This window comes from Rattus norvegicus, chromosome 18, assembly GCF_021556685.1.
Source record: "Rattus norvegicus strain SHRSP/BbbUtx chromosome 18, alternate assembly SHRSP_T2T, whole genome shotgun sequence".
Classification (NCBI taxonomy): Eukaryota; Metazoa; Chordata; class Mammalia; order Rodentia; family Muridae; genus Rattus; species Rattus norvegicus.
Genome location: NC_141551.1, coordinates 4,221,194 through 4,242,655, shown reverse-complemented (window position 1 = coordinate 4,242,655; position 21,462 = coordinate 4,221,194). Strand labels below are relative to the sequence as shown.

Sequence of the window (21,462 nt, the reverse complement as noted above, 5' to 3'; positions counted from 1 at the left end):
ATGCAGACTGGCATCTCATTTTTGGCTCAGCTACTTAATTGCTTCTTGGTTTGTTTTTTTGTTTTTTTGTTGTTGTTTTTTGATTTTTTTTTTAATGGAGTCCTGTTTGTAAATGCTGTGGCCAGTTAAAAACACACTCAGTAGTTCTGAAGATTGGAGAGCCTTGTGGCCACACACCGGTTTTGCACCTGCTTCAGAACACACAGGGATGGCTGTGAGCGGCTAAGCCCCATAGCAGCAAACCTGCTCTTCTTCTACTCTTCTTCCTTGGCAGTTAGTTTTAAAGATGCTTGGCTACTGGGTTGTTTTTGAGGCCCTAGGATGTAATCAAGGGCCTTGTGCACGCCAGGTGAGGGCTCTGCTGCTCTGCCCACTCTAAGCCCCACACATGGATCTTAGAATGTAAAGATTTTAAACTTACTTTATATTCTCCGGTGTCGTGGGGTCGTCTCTTTGCATTAGTCATCAGTTTCTGCCTCATACAGAGATACTTTTAAGAAAATACTCACAGGATTGTGCTAAAGAGATCAGACCTAATAACACCCTTAAAGTCTTATTTGATCCTTGGCTTTTATAACAGCTATGTGCTTGCGTGTAGCAGTGGAGTACTTCTTCTGATTTATGTGGTCTGATTATGGTTTATTTACAAGGAAACTAGAGTATCACACTCGGTCCAGTCACATCCGTGATAGAGTATGCTGGCTCGAAATGGAAGCTAAGACAGTTTCAGTGCTCCTGGGCTTTTGTGAGTGAGCCTCGTGCCTTCCGGCTCTGTGATTTGTGGGTGTTTTTACTTTTGGGGACATGCTCTCCTATGGCCTAAATAGCTGGAGCTTTCATTATAAACTGTGCATAAATGAAGTAGATTGTGAGAAGATTTTAAATTCTTAAAAGAAAGAGCAACTAACTCATTGAGAAAACTGTAGTGTCCCAAACTAAGCTGGAAATTTCCATGTGTGTGCGTGTGTGCGTGTGTGCGTGTGGTGGTGGTGGTGGTGGAGGGGCATGTGGAGGCCTGAGAACTTAGGCTATTGTTCCTCTGACATCACCCACTTTGTTTTTTGAACAGGGCTGTCACTGGCCTGGAATTCACCAAGTAGTCTAGGCTGGCTGGCAAGCCCCAGCGATTCACCTCAAGTGCCATTACAAGTGTGAGCAGTGTTGCCCAGCTTTTTTTGTTTGGGTTCTGGGGGTCAAAGTCAGGTTCTCTTGCATGTAAGGCAAGCCCTTAACGGACTGAGGTATTGCCTGAATACTTTTGTTTATCTTTAGAAGGGAAAGAAAGCTCCAGGAACACATGGAGATAGTAATGCCGTTTGCTTTGTTTTGTTTTTCCTTAACCTAGTCTGAGACCCTCAAAAAGCTAGACATTTGTTTCATAGATTATATACTTCTGTTTTTCTCACAGAGTATGTTCTGGAAGCATCACATCGATACGCGGAGCCACCATTGGCATTGTCCTTGGCTCCCTGAGTGCTTAGTCAAACCAGTCTTTTGAAGTTGGGAACCTGCCTGTTTGAAGTTGCTAGACGCTCACTTATAAACATCACACTTGGTGTTAAGCCTCCTGCAGCTGAGGAGAGGTGACCCAGATGTGTGGCTAGGTGATGGTGGTGTAATGGAAAGATGCAGATACGCTGGACCATCTGGAAGGTTACAATGTGTGCTGCTTCTCTGCATAGAACACTGATACTGTCGAAGAGAAATTGTGATTGTGTGGGCTCGCCACTCTTCCAAGGAATAACCTCTGGTGTCCATTTAACTTCCTGTGCTTTCCAGTAGTGCTTCAGTCATTTTGTGTCCCTCGGCTCGAGTTCGCTAATGGCGAATGTAGCTCCTTCACACACCCATTCTAGCTGCACATTCTCAGTCTGTCCTGGGCCCTCACCTCTGTGTGTGTGTGTGTGTGTGTGTGTGTGTGTGTGTGTGCTGGGCCGCTCATGGTGCTTCTCGTCTGTCCTCTGTGGCTGCTCTGTCCCTGCTTATTCACCTTCAGAAGTGTTGCTTCTCCTACTGTCCGTGCCTTATATATTAGTAGTTATGTGGGTGGTCTTCCTGTAGCATTCTTCCTGGACTGGTAGTACCCACTCCTTTCTTTAGAAATACACAATTATTTATGTATTGACCTTAGTCATTTCCTGAGCTCTGAGTCCATATGCCAGCTGCTTTTTTTTTTGTAATACTTTGTATATTTCTGTAAGAGGTAATTCAAAAACAATTTTGTCTAAAATTGAATTCTCCAATTCATAGAGTTATCACTGTAGTTGAGACCATGGCAATTATTTCTGGTTGACCCTTCTCCTCACCCCTTTTGACTAAATTCTCTCAGTCTGACATCATTTCCTTCCAGTCCCCTTCTCCATACCAACACATTCTCCCTGGCTGCTCTGGTAATGTTCCCAGGATAGCCCTAAGGACGAGTGCAGTGTCCTAATCCCAGGTTCCACCCTTCAAAACTAGGTTAGGTGCTCCTCCCCTCCTGGTTACCACATTGTATCATTGCTTACAGCACGCCAGAGCTCTTTAAAGGCGAGGCTCTTCAGTGTGTCTGTAGCATAAGGCTTGGCATGTTGTAGATGGTTAATAGAGGTCTGAATGGATGAACAATGACTGTACAAAAGAAAAAAGAAAGACAGCTTTTGAGTCACACCAGTCTACATATAAACTCTGCTGCTTCTGCTTTAAGCAGATGTGTACCTGTTTAGGAGTTCCACTTCCAACTCTGGAATCCGAGATACAAATGAGCAGGGTCACGTGAAGAGATCAGTGCAGTGCCCCTCCCCCATTCTAGTGTCCTTGTAAACTGCCTTCTAAAACAAAGTTCCTTTGTTGTTTATCCCTGCTGTGAGGACCTTCTGTAAGCTGAATTCTTTTTCTAGATCTCTGGGCTTGAAGGGGAAATTTTGTAGCCAGGGCCTCCTCTTCATGGCCAAGTGTTCTCAGTTATTAATCTATAATTTTCAAAGACACTGTGAAACTTTCCAGACATGGATTCCAAGTTTTCTGACTGAGCTGTGTGCGCCTACAAATAGCTGGCCACCGATCTAAAGGAACACGAGGTTCTCTGGGACTTGTTAAATAAACACCAGTTTTGTGGATCGCAGCCCTGCTGGGTAAACTGCTCGTCTGGGTAGAGAACAGGTGTGTACATTTTACAAGTTAGTTTCCTTTTGTTTCTCCACCAGAGCCTCAGTTACCCAGAAGTCTCATTAGCATGGCCGAAGTGTGTATTTGTGTGGGGGAAAGTTCGGCCCCTGCAGTCCTTGTCTATCCTTCAAGGCTGCTCAGAATGAGAAGCCATCTCTCTTAAGTGGTTAGCAGAGCAGAATGTTTGACTCTGCTCAGCTTCAGCTCATACCCACTGGGGTGTAAGTAAGTAATGTAGACTCGCTCTGCTTTAGGGATAGTGAGCCCTTCTGCAGCAGCCAAGACTGCAAAGAGCATGCCTTTCGCCTTAGTGAGTTTCCTCAGCAGCAGAGTGCTGGCCGTTTAAAAGTTGTCAAGGAGAGGGCTTGAGCACAAGGCCACTCTAGGACCTTGCAGGAGCCTGTGTGCGCCGCTCACGCTATGAGCCAGGATCCCTTACTTCTCTCCTTGGAGAATCTCAGCGGCTTAGAGGCTGTGGGCAGGCTCTCCGCGGCAGCGGTCCCTACCTGAGCTTCCCGGAGTCGACACACCAGGGAAGAGGAGGAGGGACTGTGACCACAAGGAAGGGAACCGCCTGCTGTAGGCTGCAGGCCACACAGCCCGCCGGCTCGCCGGCTCAGCTCTACCGGCTGGGACTCTGCGGGCGGGTGAGCCCTGGAGGGCGGGTCTGAGGCCGAGCCCAGCGGCCAGGGCGAGGGGCAGCGCCGACCTCTGTGGTCAAGCAGCAGAGAACTGGGCCACCGGCTGAGCCTCTGTTCGACCTCAACCGCTGCTGGGAAGGCGGGCGCAGCTGCCGGACCAGGGGCGGGCCGCAGAGGTGACTTAGGGAGACCTTGCGGTACTGCCCTGGGTCGTGCCTCACCGATCAGATTGTCTGGAGGGAAGGAGAGCAGGCCGAAAACATCTGTGCTGAAGCTTGCGGAGGAGCTGGGGTGCAGCGCACCAGCCTGGGTCTTCAAGACCCAGCCCAGGTGGGTGGGTTTGTGTGCTTGTTCAGCCCTTCCCTGGAAGCTCTGGTGGATGGGGGCTGGGGTGCCGCCCTCGCACAAGGCAAGAAAGGGGGGAACAGCCAGATGTGATCCAGGGATGTGAGTTGATCCAAGAATAGTTGGACGGGTTTGTGCGGACCCCAATGGAGCCTTTACTGCCTGGGGCGGGGTGATGTAGCCACGAGACCCAGTGTCCCCTTTCCTCTGCCAGTGGGGAGGGCTGGGGTGGGTTCTCTGCCTGGTGTTTGTCCCTTGGATTCCTAGAAGAGCCCCCTGGGAACAGCCCTTGGCTGTTGTCTCACATTCATATGTTAGTATTAGGTCAAGCCTGGCTGGAGTGGGAGGAGTAAGGCTGGGACAGACAATTGTCCTAAATAACCTTCCAAGTTGGTGATTTTTTTCCTGTCTCTCTGACATTGACATGAACTTAACCAGGGCAGTTTCAGAGATCGCTGAAATTCCTAGAGCCAGCGGAAGTACATGGGCGGATTGAGGAGAGAGAAGTCTTGTGTATAGTGGGGGCTTTCATTTTCGAACGTTTTGATGAAGGGTTTTTCATTACCCAGACGCTGTCTTTGTAGCTTAAGCTCGCTGGCATCTCGCTCCCTGGCATTCCGAGGATCTGGTTTTCAGTTGGGCTGGATTTTTTTTCTTTGGAGGGAAATGGTCCGGAGAGAAAGATGGGAGGGTAGAGCTGGTATAGCTCTTAAGAGTTATAGAAGCTATTAAAAGTTTCTTCACTTTAATTAGATTCAAGGGCGGCATTTGGCTCATGAAGGCATTGCTTGGCAGAAAGCAGTGTGAAAAGAGAAAAATGCTTGCAATTCGTGTTGGTGGACAAAGTGCAGGGTAGATGATGGGGGCAGAGTGTAAAGTCTCCATTCCACAGGATGGAGCTTCACAGGCAATGTTTGATCAGGTCAGTTTTGGTCTGGTAAGTGTTCAGTCTCGATGTAAGGACTGAGCAGTTATCTCAGCTTATGTCTCCATGTTACTTTTGCCAGGATTGGACGTAAAGGAAGTTGAATCCTTGTGAATACAGTTGCTAGACTGCAGTGCTCTTCTTTAGGGGCCTTTTATAGATTAATTTTCAAGAATTTCATTGATGGTAAAAATGACCCACATAGTATTTTTGCTCAGTTCTTTCTGCACTGTACAAAATGGGAGAATATAACTCAGTTATTTCACAATAAAATGAAGTGCATTACTCACACATACGATAGTTTATAAAAGCACATTTAAAATAGGATGTATAAACTGATGAGTTCTTAATACTCTGGTGGCTCATACCTTTTATCTCAGTACTCTGGAGAGAGTCCTACAGGATCCAGAGGCTGAAGATTTTTTACAGAAGCAACAAGTCAAAAGGAAGCAAAAGGGTGAATGTTAGCAGAGTTAACGGCTGGAACAGAGTCAGGAGAGGACAAGCAAGGTCTCTCCTAAGGACTTTGTGGAATGTGCTTAAAGAGTTTTAAACCTAGGCTAGAAGTTAATGTCACTGAAAGACTTTTACCCAGGGAGAAATTTGATCAGATTTGTTATTTAGGAGAATTGGAGGACAGGCCTGCAATCAGGACATCAAGGGACAGGGATACAAGAGACAGAATAGGACTAAGTCAGGTTTGTTACATAAGCAGAGGAAGTTACAGAGCAGAGGCATTTCATAAAGCCTAAGTTGGATTGATGCGAGGCATCAAGGGGAAGGTGGAGTCCAGCTGACTCCTAGCTTTCTGGTACAAATTACTGCATAGGTAGGGAATAGGAATGCGGGAAGGTGAGTTAGCTCTGATTTTGACATGTTGACACACCCTTCCTTGTCCTATGAAAGCTGAGGAATCATTGGTACTTCCCCCAACATCCTTCATTCTCACAGGCCCAAAAGTGAGGAATACCACAGACATGAAGTTTGAAATCAAAGGAACAACAGTGACATGTAGACAGCAAATATGAGGAAAGGAGAGAACAGGGAGGACACCAAGAGAAGTCAGCCTGACAGCAGGGGAGAGCCCCAAAGCAGGCGAGGCCAGGGGCCAGGGTGTAGAGGAGTACAGGTGAGGACTGTCTGTAGCCTCAGCTGCTGGAGCCAGGCGGCCAGTGGGCTCTTGAGTGTGAGGACGTTTATGTTCACTTAGGAAGAAGCCAGACCACAGCCAGCAGAACAGTGGACAGACAGAGAGCAAGGTTGTAGAAATTATAGCTGTAGACTGATTATCTCTGGTTCGTGATCTGCAAAGCCTGACAGTTGTGCTCTGTTCTAGTCCTTATGTTTAGGATTTCTTTTTCTTGTCCATAATTTCCTGGTAAGGGCTTTCAGGGCAATGTTGGATAGATGGTGTGATAGTGAATCCACATTTTCCCCAAGATTTAAAACAAACGATGGTAACCTCTACAAATTAACTAAAAAAATAGTTAATAATTATCATTTACCATACTGATGATGTTCACATTTCATTCTTATATCTTTTTTTTTTTAAGATTTATTTATTTATACACTATAGCTGTCTGCAGACACACCAGAAGAGGGCATTCATCCCATTGCAGATGGTTGTGAGCCACCATGTGGTTGCTGGGATTTGAACTCAGGACCTCTGGAAGAGCAGTCAGTGGCCTTAACTGCTGAGCCATCTCTCCAGCCCCCTCTTCTATCTTTTAAAGTCAGGAACAATGCTAAACTTTGGATTTTACCTTCTTTTTATAAGTGAGAATGGCTTGCAACTTTTTAGTCTTCATCAGATGTGAAGGTTATTCTAATGTCATAAGGTCAGTTTGGTAGTATTCACTCTGCTATGTTCCTACAGCTTGTGTAAAATTGATCTAGTCTTTGAAGTTTAGTAGAAAAATTTTAACAAAACTATCCTTTATAAGTTTTGTGAACTACTATTTAAACATATTAACTAATTATAGGACCACTTTGGTTTTCTATTTCTTTTAGCATTAGCTTTGGCAAGTTATGTATTTCTAAGGACATCCCCTTCCCATTAAAGTCTGTTATGAAGTTTCTTCTTATGAAGGTTTCATTAGAACTCCTTTATTGTCTTTTAAATTTATTTTGGATATATAGCTATGCTCTATTTTTAATATATATTCTTAGAGTATTTATGAAAGCATTTCCCCCTTTCTTCAAATTAATCTGTAACCATCAAATAAGTTTCGTTAAAACTTTGCCTGCCTGTATTTTCAAAGATCTACCTTTAGCTGTGACATCTATTTTACCTTATTATTTTAAATTAAAATTTACAGTTTTCTCTCACTTTCTGTGAGTTAACCTTTTCTTTATTGTTTGTATGTGAATTATACTTTATTCTCTGGAAATGTAGACACTGTGTTCAACATTATTCTTTTCTAGATTGTAGTTATTCTTGTGTTTGAGCAGTTTGTAATTTAGTGAATGTCATCGCTAGCTTTATCGTCACTTTGTGTTCTGTAACATTGCATTTCAAGATTGCTTCTTGACAGGCTGCAGGTGCTAAGGTGAGCCGTGTAAGCAGACACCCTACTATATTTACAACAACTGAAACTTGGAGGCAGTTTGGATGTCTTCCATGTTCCTTTCCCCTCTCCCTTCCCACCCTGCTGTGGGTCTGTTACTCTTCATTTCTCTCTGTGGGCTCTCCTTCTCTTGTCACTCGTGTTCCCTCGCCACACACTTTATTTTTTTCATGTCAATCATTTCCTTGCCTCTGTCTTTTGTCCCTTCTTGCTTTGCAGTAGTTTCTTTAAAAGCCATTTGGTAACCATGTCTCTGGATCCATGCGTCTAGTTTCCTAAGTGCTCACAGGTTCACATGAGTTACGGCAGGTGGAGCACCTAGGAGGGATGCCTAGATGGAAAAGGGGCTACGCCGTGGGACCTGAGGCACCAGTTCAAGTAGCAAAGAGAGCTTGGTCTTTGGCTCTGGGCAAGCATTTTAGCAAAGCTCGCTGTCTTCCTGTGTAACATAGGGTTTCTTCTTAAGTCCTTTCCACCACAAGTTATATTGAAACTGATATGGGAAAAGAATAAATTTATTATTAGTTTTATATTTAGGTAGTTATCGCATGCTCTATAGCATGCTCCAGCGTGATGTACTAGATGAGAGATGCCGTGATGGGACATGGACCATGAAGGGAAGGGCAGCGGCGCACAGTTGTACCTGTGCTGAGGCAGGGAAGCCTGTGCCGGGGACACCTGCTCTTCTTTACTGAGCTCCATTCGCTACGGGGGTCGGGGCAATTCTGAGCAATCAGCTTCCACTCACAAGAATGTTTCAGTAGTAGATACTGTGTAGTAGATTCTGAACCCTGAACAGCTGAATGAGAAATGATGCTCTGTGAGTGTGACTTTGTTCATTTGCATATGACAGAGAGGATTTGAATATATGCCTCATTTATTTTTTCTTTTAGTTCTTCCTGAAAATTGAAAATAATCCGTCAATCTTGTATGGCATGTCTCACTAGTTTTATGGGTTTCATTGGGATTAGGTGTAAGTACATGGACAATGAAAGTAAAAATACCCTCTCATCACCTGACAGCTCCATGGAACACAGAAAAGAAATAGACTTACTTGTTCTCAGAGGAGGGGACTAGGGCCTGGAGACAGGCTGGCCTAGTTGTGTAAGCTTATGTAGGTAGGAGAGTGTACAACTTAGAGCTCAGGTTAGAGTGTTGCCTCCGGGTTTAGTGCCAAAGAACAAATACAGCTATAGTTAGGCAAGGTCCACAGGAGGAGGTGGCCCCCCTTTGTCAGTGTCGGTGTGGTCTTTGGATAAACTAGTTTCTCACCTTGGCAAAGGCACATCCAGTTTAGAAATAAGAAAAGCAAATGGCCAAGAATATTGACTTCAGACTTCCAACAGAATACCTGTATTCAAGGCACACAACAGGAAATTGTTGTCTGTCTTCTTGGAAGAAATTCTGCTTGGGATAAATTGTGATTCAGAAGAAAGGAACATAAACATTTTTCTAGATAGTCTAAGTATTGTCCTGAGATTAAATTAGACTATCAGAATGCTGTAACCTGGGTTGTGTTCATTCGATCCTGGAAAGCGGCCCTCACCAAGTTCTAACACACGTACACCTCAGTTTCTTTTGGAGTGCTTTTTGAGAAATGATGTGCTTACTCACATGATCCCTTTGTTCTATGCACTCATATTCTCATATGCTGGATGAGAAATTAGAGCTAAGGGCAAAGAGGGAGTTTGTTTTCCCTGAAGAACTGTGTTTTTTTTCTCTCCTTGTGGACAATTAAAGGTTCATAATTGATTATATTTCTCTTTCTGTTTGGCCTTTAGAGAACTGAGAGCCACATGCAGGGCTTGTCCTCGGCATCTACATAGGTCTGTCGTATAGGGGTCCTAGTAAAGGCTGTCGAGGTCTTCTGTATGTTCACGACTTCACTGTGGGCAGCCTCTGAATTGCAGTGTTGTCTTGTGATTAGTGGTATATGCTGTGTATTTGTGTACAGAAGTATATTTAGGGATTTTCCTCTAAGTGGGATTAGTAGTTTTTTTTATGCCAACAACATTTGCGTTTTATCTTGACTTTGTTGTAGATAGTTTCAAGGATACAAGTTAAATATACAGCATATATTATAATGGGAGGTTTTAAATTTTTTCTGTAGATGAGTTTAACTATATATTTTAGTCTAATATTTGGAGAAAAGATTTTAGGGAGTCAGATACACAGTGGACTTTCCTTTGTAACTACACTGGGTATGTCAGTCAGAGTTGTTAAACACATGTGCATCGTCTTCCAGCTGTCCCGTCCACCCTTGGCAGTGTCTCACCTGTAAGGGAAAGTCTGTCTATGAAACAATACCCTGTTCTATTCTCCATCTCTGTGAAGCTGATGCGGTACTGCACCTCATACAAGAGGAATCATAGCGTAGTCGCAGTAGTTGTCCTGTTCTCTTTGACTGGATTCATCTACCATAACATGTTCAGTGCCATTCTTGTTGGAGCATGGGTCAGGATTCCTATATCTGAAGCAGAAAATGTCCAACCGTATGTGTGTTATTTTTTGTTTATGCACCCTTGGTGGGAGAACCTTTGGCTATTGTAAAGAATGCTGCTGTGAACATGGCCATGCAAAGACTCCTAAGTCTGGCTCATTGTGGTTCTTTAGTATACCTAGGAACATGCCTGCTGTCATACAATACTTGTGGCTCCATGAGCTCCACCACACTGCTTTCTACAGGAAGTGTACCTTCTAGTTTATGTTCCTGTTAACAATGCCAAAGGATCAACGTTCTCTGCATCTCTATCAATAGCAGGTTTATTTTGTTTTTGTTTTTTGATTTTTTAGTTAAATAGTAAGTATCCTAAGAGTGTGAGGAAAAATGTAAGAAGAGTTGCTAACATTTTCTATGCAGATATTACCCCCAAATTGTCAGACTATCCCTTCCTGACATTGGGCCACACTTGTCTTGCAAAGCATTAATTTTACATTGTTTTTGGAACTGTTCATTTGCTACATGGTGGGAGGGTGCGCCTTAGTGTGCCCCCTCCCCCTTTCAAAAGCGCCACAAAGCAGGCGTGGCTTTCTGTGTGCACACATGTGAGTGTGCACCAGTCCAAGGCTAGAGGTTGGCATTTGTTTCTTCCTTCTGCCGTTGTTCTCTACCTCACTCTTTGAGAGAGATCTCTGACTGGACCTGGATAACCAGCAGGGCCCTAAGAGATCCTCTTGTCTCTACACCCTAGCCCCAGGCTTACTGGTTTGCATGTTTTCTTGTGTGAGTGCTAGGGACCCAGATTCAATGTGCATGTTATAGCAAACACTTTACCCACGGACATGCTCCTCAGTCCCAGTGCATAAGTTTTTTTGTTTTTTTGTTTGTTTGTTATGTTTGTTTGTTTGTTTGTTTTGTTTTTTAAATTAAGGCTTGGCTTACATGTGTTTTATTTTTATATGATCTCTCTGTATTGTAGATACTAAATAATGGTTTGATGTCATATTTTCAAGGATTATTACTTAATCAAACAGAATTTTGTCATATATAGGTATAAAATATGAGGTAAGCAATAGTGGTATAGGCAGGTATGTGGGGCTGAAGCAAACAGTAGATATTTCCTAAGTCAAGGGAATGATAAACTTCATTTGAAAAGAAAACTCAGAATGTGTTATATTGAAATGAGTTTTAGATCTTTAGCCATACTTATAAATACAGAGTTCCTAAAAATGATAAAGAAAAAAAATGTAAGATTGAAACTTTAGAAAATGTAATCACAAAGTTATAAAGAAATCCTAGGTGACATTGATCGTTCCTGTTTGCAGGCATTCGTTCCACAGCTTCTGGCAGCCAGCAGTCACTATAGCAGTGTGCAAACACTTCTGTTGGTGAGCAGACAGGTGTGTCTTCCAGGGGTTAAGAGCTGGCAGCCTGAGTCACGCAGATGTGCATTGAATTCCGACTCTGTGCTTGCTTCCTGTGTAATCCTAACATCCTGGAACCTGGCTGTGCTTGGGTTTGCTCATTCAGATAATGACTGCTTCCCAGGAGCACAGCTGACAGCTTCACAGGCGGGTGGGGAAAACGCATCCAGGGTAAACGACATGCTCCTCCCTGCTCCTCCCTGCTCCTCCCTGCTCCTGCCTGCTCCTCCCTGCTCCTCCCTGCTCCTCCCTGCTCCTCCCTGCTCCTCCCTGCTCCTGCCTGCTCCTCCCTGCTCCTCCCTGCTCCTCCCTGCTCCTCCCTGCTCCTCCCTGCTCCTCCCTGCTCCTCCCTGCTCCTCCCTGCTGAATGGTCCCTTTGAGCCACTTGTTCTAGTAGGAGGATGAAAAGTGTGAGAAGGTTAAACTTCCATCAGGGTGAAGTTTTTCCCTTTCTCTTCTTTTGAACTCATGGACCTGGTCAGCTGTGCAGTGTGGGTGTTTCTTCTCTCATGTGAAAGTTTCTCAGCTATTTGGAACAGCTAGAAAATTTCTCTTCCCTCAGCCAAGTATCTTCTAGGACCTTCAGATTGTTACTGTGTAAACCTTTGCAGATGCCTGCCTTCTGGTCAGTGAGAAAAGGTACTTTTTCTTAAGAGTTGTCCTAGGAAGGTGAGTGCAGAGCTTGGTGCTTCTCAGTTGGCTTCCTGCTAGTGGGGAGCTCCGGTGCTGCAGACCACAAGACCTTGCAGGTAACCCTGACTCCCTCGTGGGATTCTTTTCTTTACAACTCCTTGATGTGATCTAAGGATGTGTGGGCCTGTCTTACATCAGAATGTTAACTGTTCCTCAACAGAGAACATTCACCCTCGTATCCTCTTCCTACTGTGTGTCAGCCTTTGACATACCCATGCCTTCTCAGTGTGGCTCCACCCCCGGGCTCCCAGCATTCCTTTCTGCTTTGTAGACTGTTCAGCATTTGAAGATTCTAGCACATTCAGTGTTTCACCTCGTGTCTTTCCCCTCAGAAGTCAGTAAATGGTGTAAGTGCAGCATTTCCCCCTTAACCACTGTGGGTTCCCTGGGACCTGGGATGCCTGGCATGGAGTAGGTGCTGGCGAATTCCTGTTGGGTAAAGAGGACTGGGACTGAGGCACCCTTCTTCCTTGAAGATTGCATAATACTGCACTTGAAGGGGACCTTCGAGGACCTGCATCCAGTCAGGGTTGGTGTTCTCTCTCTCTCTCTCTCTCTCTCTCTCTCTCTCTCTCTCTCTCTCTCTCTCTCATAGCTTAGAAGAAAAATCCACAAAGCCAAATTAATTGTTTTAGACTTGTACAGATTTCAAGTCACTTTGGGTTGCTTGGTAAATGAATATTTCTTTTTATATAAGTCATCTTTCCAAGTAGGTGGCTTGAACGCTAGAGCAGCCAGTCCCAAGCCATCTGCTAGACAACTTCCTTGTGCTAGAATGCCGCTGACTGTGCATGGCATTGCCTAGGGAGACTCTCTCCTGTCTCCTGAATGTTCTCTTTAAAAGTAGTCCATCCCACTAAATTGATTAAAATATAATCTTTTTTCTAGTTGAAGAACTATGAAGATATTTGCCAACTCAGGATAAAACATTAAAATTTGACTGAGGCAGAGACAGTCTCAGAAGCAGAAAGGAGGACATTTTTCTTGGTGTCTGTGTGCATGTGTGCATAGGAATGTGCAAGGTGTGGGTGTGTAGGTGGAGAATGAAGACTGATGCTGGACACTGTACTGTTTGTGTCAGGGTCTCACATGCCAGTCTCTGCCTCCTCAGGGCTGGGGTTACAGATGGAGCATCACTGAGCTCAGCTTTTCAGTTTATGTGACAAGTGCTGTGCTAATTGAGCCATCTCCCCTCAGCTTTTAAAGAGGAAATTTTGTGGTCATAGCGTGTCCCTGCCCTGGGGCAGTCGTCAACAGTAGGAAGGAGAGAACTCCTTGTTCTTGTGAGTCCATGGGTGAATCCAGTAAGAACCTCATCCATTTATTTCAGGTTTAGAACAAGTAAACCAATTCCAGAGTGATAGGAACCACAGGGGGCAGGGGGAAAGGAAGGGAAGGGCAGCAGAAGGGCCTGGGGCTCTAGGGGAGTGAGAGGGGGAAGGGTTTGTTCTAGTTCTAGGGCCAGTGATTGGTATACTTGGGCACACACACACACACACACACACACACACACACACACACACACACGGGTTGCATATATCTCAATAAAGTGCTTGACTTCAAAAGTCAAGTTAGAGTTGCTTTGATGGGATGTGTGTTATAAATAACCTGGTGTAGTTCTTTGCACAGTGGAACTATCAATTACAGCCCCCGAACAACTGAGGGTAATATTCGTTAAAATGTGATTAAACTTCTCTGCTTTAAAATGCTCACTTCTCTGTTGTGCCATATTTCTAAAACAGAAATGTATTTCCAGGTATATATGATGTACAGATCTGTGGAGAGCGATTACATAAGAGCAGGTTATTTTTAGGTGGATAGCTTTGCAGCCAAAGAGAGTCTTAGCAGACTCTCAGATTGGGTTCCTGAGCAGATGCTAGGACTGCCCTGTGTGCTGTTCCAGAGGTCCTTCACATGGCTCTCGTCAGATACACTGCGAGAGTGTGGATGATGTAAATGTTGGTTCCTAGGTAGACCTATTTTCAAATACTTTGCTAATTAGGAAATTATGAAATAGAAACGCTTTTTTTTATATACACTGAAATATCACAATCAGAATCTAAGGTCCGCTAGCAAGATTTTTGTGTGTCCATTTTATTCATTTTAGTGTATAAATACACAAACAGCAGCCTGCATTACTGCTTAATACTCTTCATTGTTTTCTATCAGAATGCATATTTATGTTATATTTAGTTTTCTGTGTGTGTGTGTATGTGTCTGTCTGTGTGTCTTTGTGTATGTGTCTGTGTGTCTGTGTGTGTGTGTCTGTGTGTGTGTGTGTGTGTGTGTGTGTGTGTGTCCCATTCATGGAAACCAGAGGAAACCTGGCAGATGCCCTCCTCTATTGCTGTTTGCCTGATTCCCTTGGAGCATGGTCTCTCACTGGATCTGGAGCTTGTGTCTGCCTTCACACCCCACTGGCCTGCCCGCTGGTCCGCACACTCCAGCTATACTCCTCTCTCCATCCTGTCTCCAGGCATCCCTGTACCCCAGTGATGGGGTTACCAGCAAGTACTATCACATCTGACCTTTTACATGAATGTTGGGATCTGAATTGAGGTCCTCGTGGGTAATTTAAGTAAACTTGGTCTGTGGTTTATGAATACACTAGATGTACACTGGTGTTTGTGTTTGCCTTTAATGAAAATCTCCATACTCAAAACCACGAAATGAATTGGAGATTTACTTTTCCTTCACCCTGAAGAATCAGGATGTGGATGTATGACCTGGCACAGGAGGCATCAGCATTAGAGGCTTTTCTAGTTCCTGTGTTCCCGTGCCTTCTTCCTTAAGTAGACCTGGTAGAGTCTGCAAAATACTGCAGTGCTTTGGGTCAGAGCTGCTCATAGCCAGAGCTGCCAGAGGGACTGAGAGTAGAGTCTTGACTGAAGGCTGAAGGGGCTCTTAGCAAGGAAAAGGAGTCAGTGTTGACAGAACCCAGCACCTTCTGACTGGCCTCAACCTTGTTGTGCGTAGAAACACAACACAGAACACAAGGAAGTTCTGACTCAACAGGGCCTGCAACCAAGCTGTCTAATCTGAGAGACAGAAACCTGCAACCAAGCTGTCTAATCTGAGAGAGAGAGAGAGAGACAAACCTACCAACCCTTGTTAGATTTCTGTAGGGAACTTAAGCTCTAAGCCAGATGTGTGCCTGATAGACCTGCTGGTGCTTGGATTAAGGAACTGTTTGGCGAGCAATGTCACCTGAAGAACCTGCTGAATTTGTCACCTTACAGCAGTGTGGTCCCTAACAGGGCTCCTAAGGAAGGGCTCTAGCAGATACTGGCTGTGGACCAGTAACTTTATGCCTGCCTGCCTGCGTGTGTGCGTGTGTGCGTGCGTGCGTGCGTGCGTGCGTCCGTGTGTGTGTGTGTGTGTGTGTGTGTGTGTCTGTCTGTCTGTCTGTCTGTCTGTCTGTGTGTAAGTCAGGGTTGACCTAAGGCACCATTCATCTTGTAATTTGAGACAGGATCTCTTACTGTGCCTGGAGCTCAAAGATTAGGTGAGGCTTGCTGTGCAGTGAGCTCCAGGGAGCTGCCTGACTTCCTTTCCCCAACACTCGGATTACAAGAGAGTGCCACCATACATGGCCTTTTAACAATAGGTTCTGAAGATCACACTCAGGTCCTCCCTCATGCTTCTAGAGAACAATTTATCAACTGAACCTTTTCCCCAGCCAGGCCTTACTACCTGCTTTTGAAAACATGACTTTAAAATTAGTTCTCGGGGTATTTTATATGTATATGATTATACCCCTCTCCCCCAGATTCATGTCCCTCTCAGTACCCTACCTGACTGCATATCTTTTTAAAAATACCCCACAGAGTTCAATTTGTGCATTTATATCTGCACGGGTTTAGGGTGATCCAATGATTATAGTTGATCAACCTGGGGCCATTCCCTTAAAAACGCTTGCTGTCCCTTCCCCAGGAGCTATTGATGGTCAGTAGCTCCACAACTCCTACGAGCTGCCTCCCTCCACAGGCTGGCACGTTTACTGGCTTGATCTCGGGCAGGCGCCCGAGCTGCTGCGTCTGTGTGTGCAGTCATCTACTCATGTCCTGAAGACACTGTTTAACCCAGGGCTTCTGGGTCTCAAAATCTTTCTGCCTCCTCATCCTTGGTGATGTCTCGGAGTCTTACAGGGAGGGATGTGATGTAGATGTCCCCTTGTGACTGAGCACTTTGTAGACACTTTCTGTGCTTCGACCAGGAGTTAGTTTTCTGTGTTAACTGCTCTTCACCACACAAATGCTTCTCTGAGGAGTGCAAGCAGCACTGATTTCTGTATATAGACATATATAGTAGAGGCTGCATCAACAGCATGTCCTTTGAGAACAATCATAGTTGTAACTTTACCCTAGGGCCTAGGAGCTCCCTGACATGGTTCTTGGTTACATTTAGAGTTCCAGTAGTAACAGTATGGATTTCATCCTTTGTAGTGGGCCTTACATCCAGTCAGAAAGCAGTTGGTTGACCTTATAATTCTCAGGCCATGACTCACCCTTGGAGGGTTCTTGTGAGGCTGGTCATCACTGTAGCGCAGGGTTCACAGTTGATGGCTTTCCTCCCATAGCAACCAGCATGGCATCTTCAGGTAGTGTGAAAGCCCACCCCCAGGGAGGAAGATGCTGCTTGGTCAGGATAGCTGGGGCTCTCCGTGTTCCATTAACAAGGTATATGGTGCCTTCATCAAGTCCTAGTAGGCCACCAGGAGCAATGGGGTGGCTTTCTTAAATTTTTTTATTTATTAAAAAAAAAGAAACAAAAAACATTTAGCCATATACTCCTATAGTGAAGATGTAATGACCTAAGAGGAATTGAATCTCTTTTGAGCAGGAGATTTCTGTGTGTAGAGTTAAAAAGATACTATTTTGAAAAACAGATTTTTAGGAAATTTTAAAGCCAAGTGTGGTCATGCATACTGTATTCCCAGTACTTGGAGGTATAGGCAGGAGAGTCAAAAATCACAAAAATTCCAGAATCTTTATTGAATAGGTGAATTTGGAATTTCACTTTTTATTTAAATAGCCATTGTGGATCTGCTGTGTTAAATTGAGGCCTGTTTACAGTGACTTGGATACCCACCATTGAGTGACTTAAGATTCCTTTGTACAGTTTAAATACAGATCCTTTGAAAACCTTTGAAATTAAACCTATACTATAATCTGGACATTATACACCAGGGTACACGTTGCTTCTAAGAAAGTCCAGTAAGAGCTACTATTAGGCTACAGAATGTTTGGGATGTTATATAAGCATTACAGTGCCAAATAATCCAGTGTTTTCATGCCACTCAAGTTCATTTTTCATTGCTGTATTTAACTCCAAAGCCATTAAAGAAACATCTTGTTGGGTCCATACTGTGGGTGCTGATCTGTAAGTGAGATCAAGTACTACTTCACTTCAGAATCTTTTCTTTCTTCTATATTTAAAAGGGATAGGCAGAAAGTAAACTTCCCTGACCCAGTTTCACTTGTATGCAGCATTTGATTTGATTTTCAAGATGTCATTTTTAAGTTATTTTAACAAACTAAGTTCCAAATATTCTGCGTTTACCTGGTTTGTGTAGTATGTAGTTTCTGGGCAGACCGTGCTAACAGCCACTGCCTTGGTTCCCTTGGATCTGTGAATGAAAGACACACACACACACACACACACACACACACACACACACACACACACACACACACACACACACACACAGTGGCCAGGCACTTTAAGCTTCCTGTAGCTAACATGCCCTTACCTTCATACACAGTACAATACTTCTAAATCTGCCCTCAGCTTAGCTGTATTTTTAATCTCTTGCCTGCTTACCAGGCCCAGTCAGGGAAGTGGCCAGTGGCCACTCTACTGGAGATCTCACCTGACTGGTGGGCTTTCTCTCCCTCTAAGCCATGGTGAATATTTTTTCCTCCTCCTGTGTCCCCTAGTCTGCCTGAGGGAACCTGGAAGTCCCACCTTTCTGCATAGCTATTGGCCACTAGCATTTTCATTGATTGATCAAAAGCCAATTAGGGAACAGGACCTTCAGTGTTTACAAGCAGAACAGGACCTTCAGTGTTCACAAGCAGATTCCTGAACCACCCCATACATCTCACTTTTTCTATCCAATTTAAAAAAAGAAAACAACTCTTCTCTCAGACACATAATTGAACAAAACTGTTAACAATCGTGTAAACTACATAGTATGATATACAATTAACATCTAGTTCATCATATTTGTCAGTTAGATAAAATACTCTACCATCATTATTAACTTATAGAGTTATTATCTATCCCTGAATTATGTTTAGATTTTAGCCTGTAACACCACCTGAAAACCATGTCTTCTACTTTATAACCTCTTTCTCAATTCTAAACAACTTGAATTTGATTATGAGACTATAACTAGGTTTTAACTCCGTCAGAAATCCAAGAATGAATTAAATATTGCCTGAGCATATAGAAAGCACAAAACAGCTTCCAAAATGTAAACAATTATAGAGACAGCTGACTACCTGGACAGCCCCTAGTTTCTTAAAATGTTGGAGCATCTGTCTTTAGCCTTCTGGTCCAGAGCCTTCTGGTCCAGAGCCATCTGGTAGACCTTTTGTGAAGCAAGAAATATGAAAGACTAGCTTACCTTGTCTTGGCAGAGTTTAGCAGTCAACTATGCCACCTCTGTCCTTTTTGGACAGTATATTGTCTGGGGGTGATATAAGCAATTTCTTTGTAGTGGCTACTTTGTCACAATAAGCAACTTCTACTGGAGGTAAAGAAATTTTGTTTTTTTTTCCTCCCCCAAATTTTATTATCACCTCACCCTTCACCCCTACCCCAGTTTATATGCCAGGTGTCTTCTTAAGTAACGTTGCTTTTTCCTTTTTATGAATCCCTTTATCCAACTGTTTCAACGTATCTGTTTTCCTGTTGTTGTTTGGTCCTGGATGAAAGGGTCCCCCCAATTCTGCCCTGATGCACATGTCTGAGTTTGCCTCTGAATGTGATTGAGTAACAAACTCTGCAAGGTCTTTCTTTGAGTGTGTCAGTCAGCAACTAGGTCAGTTATGCCTTCTGTCCAGTGCTGGAGCCCGGGGGCAGAAAGGCATTGCGATTATTTTAGACAGGAGTTCTCTTTGTCTTGGTTTGAGCACAGCTCAGGAAGGTGACTATGAGGAAAGAATATCTTTTAGTGGTGCCAGGAGCCATCTCATTCTGAACTTCTAGACATATTTCATTCATGCTGTCAAGAGATAGTGGCTTCTCTATGTCATATGCTGGGACCAATGTTGGTTGATCTCTGTGCTGTTCGATGCTGTGTGTGTGTGTGTGTGTGTGTGTGTGTGTGTGTGTGTGTGTGTGCGTGCGTGTGTGTGTGTGTGTGTGTGTGTGTGTTGTGTCTTCCTTATGCAATTAGAAGACAACTTGAAGTTCAATGTATCTTCCTATCTGAATTTGTGCCTACACATTCTTTTCCCCTGTGGGAGGATGACCTGCATGTTCCCTTAATGAAGACCAAGTATACCCATGACTTAGGTCTCAAGAATATCACTCCAGCAATCTTCTCTGTTCATTCCCACATCATTAATGGCTACAAAACACAGGCTGGGCTTTATCCTTATCTCATTTGTATCTTTCTGTCTGCCTTAGTAATCCTATCTAGCCTAGAATGTAAAGTATAACCTGTGAGATATATCCCTCTTCTTCTGTAAGCACGGGTTTAGTCAGCTTATCTACTTCTGTGCTTGACTGTCTCATAGCACCATGTGTGAGACTGAGCTCTGCCTGGCTTGCCCTCTAGTCTACTCTGTTCCAGGTAATTGCAACTCTTACTTGCTTAGTCCCAGCAATGAAACCATATTTGCTTCTTCCTTACTCTATATCACAGCCTGTCATCTGACTGCTTAGTCCCTCCCTCAGAATCTTTCTAGAGTCTGAGTTTTCCTCAACACTTCCACTGCAAGTACCCAGTCTTTTTCTCCACATTTTACTTGACCTCCCCATAGTTTCCTTTTAAGCAAGAGCATACATTCATTTCACTTGAAAACGTATTGTAAGATAGCAAAGAAAAAAGTACAAGAGTGACATCCTTAGAACTCATTATACAAAGTTGCTTAGCAAGTCCTAAAAGCAGGTAGCTGTGTGCTGGACACCAGCATAAGGATATACCCCACATCTCTTCTTTCATCATGACTCACGTGGGATCCAAGTACAGTATCCCAAGACATGTATTCATGTGAGCATTCCATTCCTTATCTTAATTTGTATTTCGTTGTGTTAACTGTGTGCCTCAACTGGACTTGAGGAAGCCTTATGTATATGATGCTGTCATCTATTGAATGTCTTGTGAGGGCCTTCCTCTGGTTCATGGCATAGTAGTATATCACATGGATCCTTGCCAACTAGTCTCCCTCCTCTTACGTAGTCTGTTCTAGAAAATATTTAGTCTCAATTTGGGGCTTCTATTCCACCTTTGATCATTCAGTTCCCAGAGAAAAGACGTTTAACCTTTACATTTACCATAAGCCTTAATCAGCACTAGAGCTGTGCAGAGATCTACCCTCTGTGCTATCAGAATCTATTTCCCTGTCAATAACCCCGTGTCATAATTTGCCATGATCCATCTGGGCAGCTCTAAACCCCAATTGGCTAACCCTTGTGGCTATGTGTTCACCATTCACTTACCCTGTGGAGGCCTCCTCCTCTTTCCACCTTCTTCACCTCCTTGTGCTCCTCTTCAAACCCCAAGCCTAGGAACCCTAAACCCCACATATGTCTCTTCTGCCCAGCTATTGGCTGTTACTTAAACCAATGGCTTTAAATTAAGAAGCAACGTTCTCTCTTCCCTGGGAGCAACCAGGCTGGGGTGGGAGGTGGAGACTGGGGGGGGGCAGTATTTAGCATTACCATATATGGCAAAAGACCAAACCTGAACAGTAGTCACTAATGCTATGAAGCCCCTCCACCCTGAACAGAACTCATCTCCTTCTAGTCATGTCTCAAAGGTTCCACTTTCATATTCTATTGACATGAGGCTTTGAGGCAGGGGGAGGGAGGCTTTCAGTCCTGCTTCACCCAGACATGTAGGTTGGAGGGAACTCATCGACTGTGGTGAGTGCCTTGCTTCTTAGCGGACACCTCTGTGAAATAGTGGCAGGGAGTAGCCTAAATCTCATATCCTGAAAAGCTTTGAGAGTTGTTGGCCTATAATCACAGCAGTGTGTCAGAACAGCTTCTTCACAGAGTGAACTAGGTGAGATGGAGTGTTTCAGTGTCTGCTACATTATCTGTT

The 21,462-nt window shown here is 44.1% G+C and overlaps 1 protein-coding gene and 1 long non-coding RNA gene across 40 annotated transcripts in view; one reads left to right on the top strand and one right to left on the bottom strand.

Moving 5' to 3' along the window:
• Osbpl1a (oxysterol binding protein-like 1A) overlaps positions 1-21,462 on the top strand; it is a 205,195-nt gene that overhangs the window by 92,480 nt on the left and 91,253 nt on the right. For 2 of the 39 annotated variants that reach the window (XM_087592241.1, XM_087592234.1), the window contains exon 1: positions 3,741-4,118. Coding sequence is in view for 1 of the 7 variants with exons in the window: in XM_087592219.1 (XP_087448345.1) it covers positions 4,990-5,055; positions 11,391-11,465 (141 nt within the window). In the remaining 6 variants the exon portion in view is untranslated. 39 annotated transcript variants of the gene reach the window in all.
• Osbpl1al (oxysterol binding protein-like 1A like) lies at positions 42-20,916 on the bottom strand. The gene is made up of 3 exons (XR_015642773.1): positions 20,856-20,916; positions 2,698-5,287; positions 42-2,610 (listed from the first exon to the last, which is right to left on the bottom strand). It is a non-coding gene; the product is annotated as an oxysterol binding protein-like 1A like (long non-coding RNA).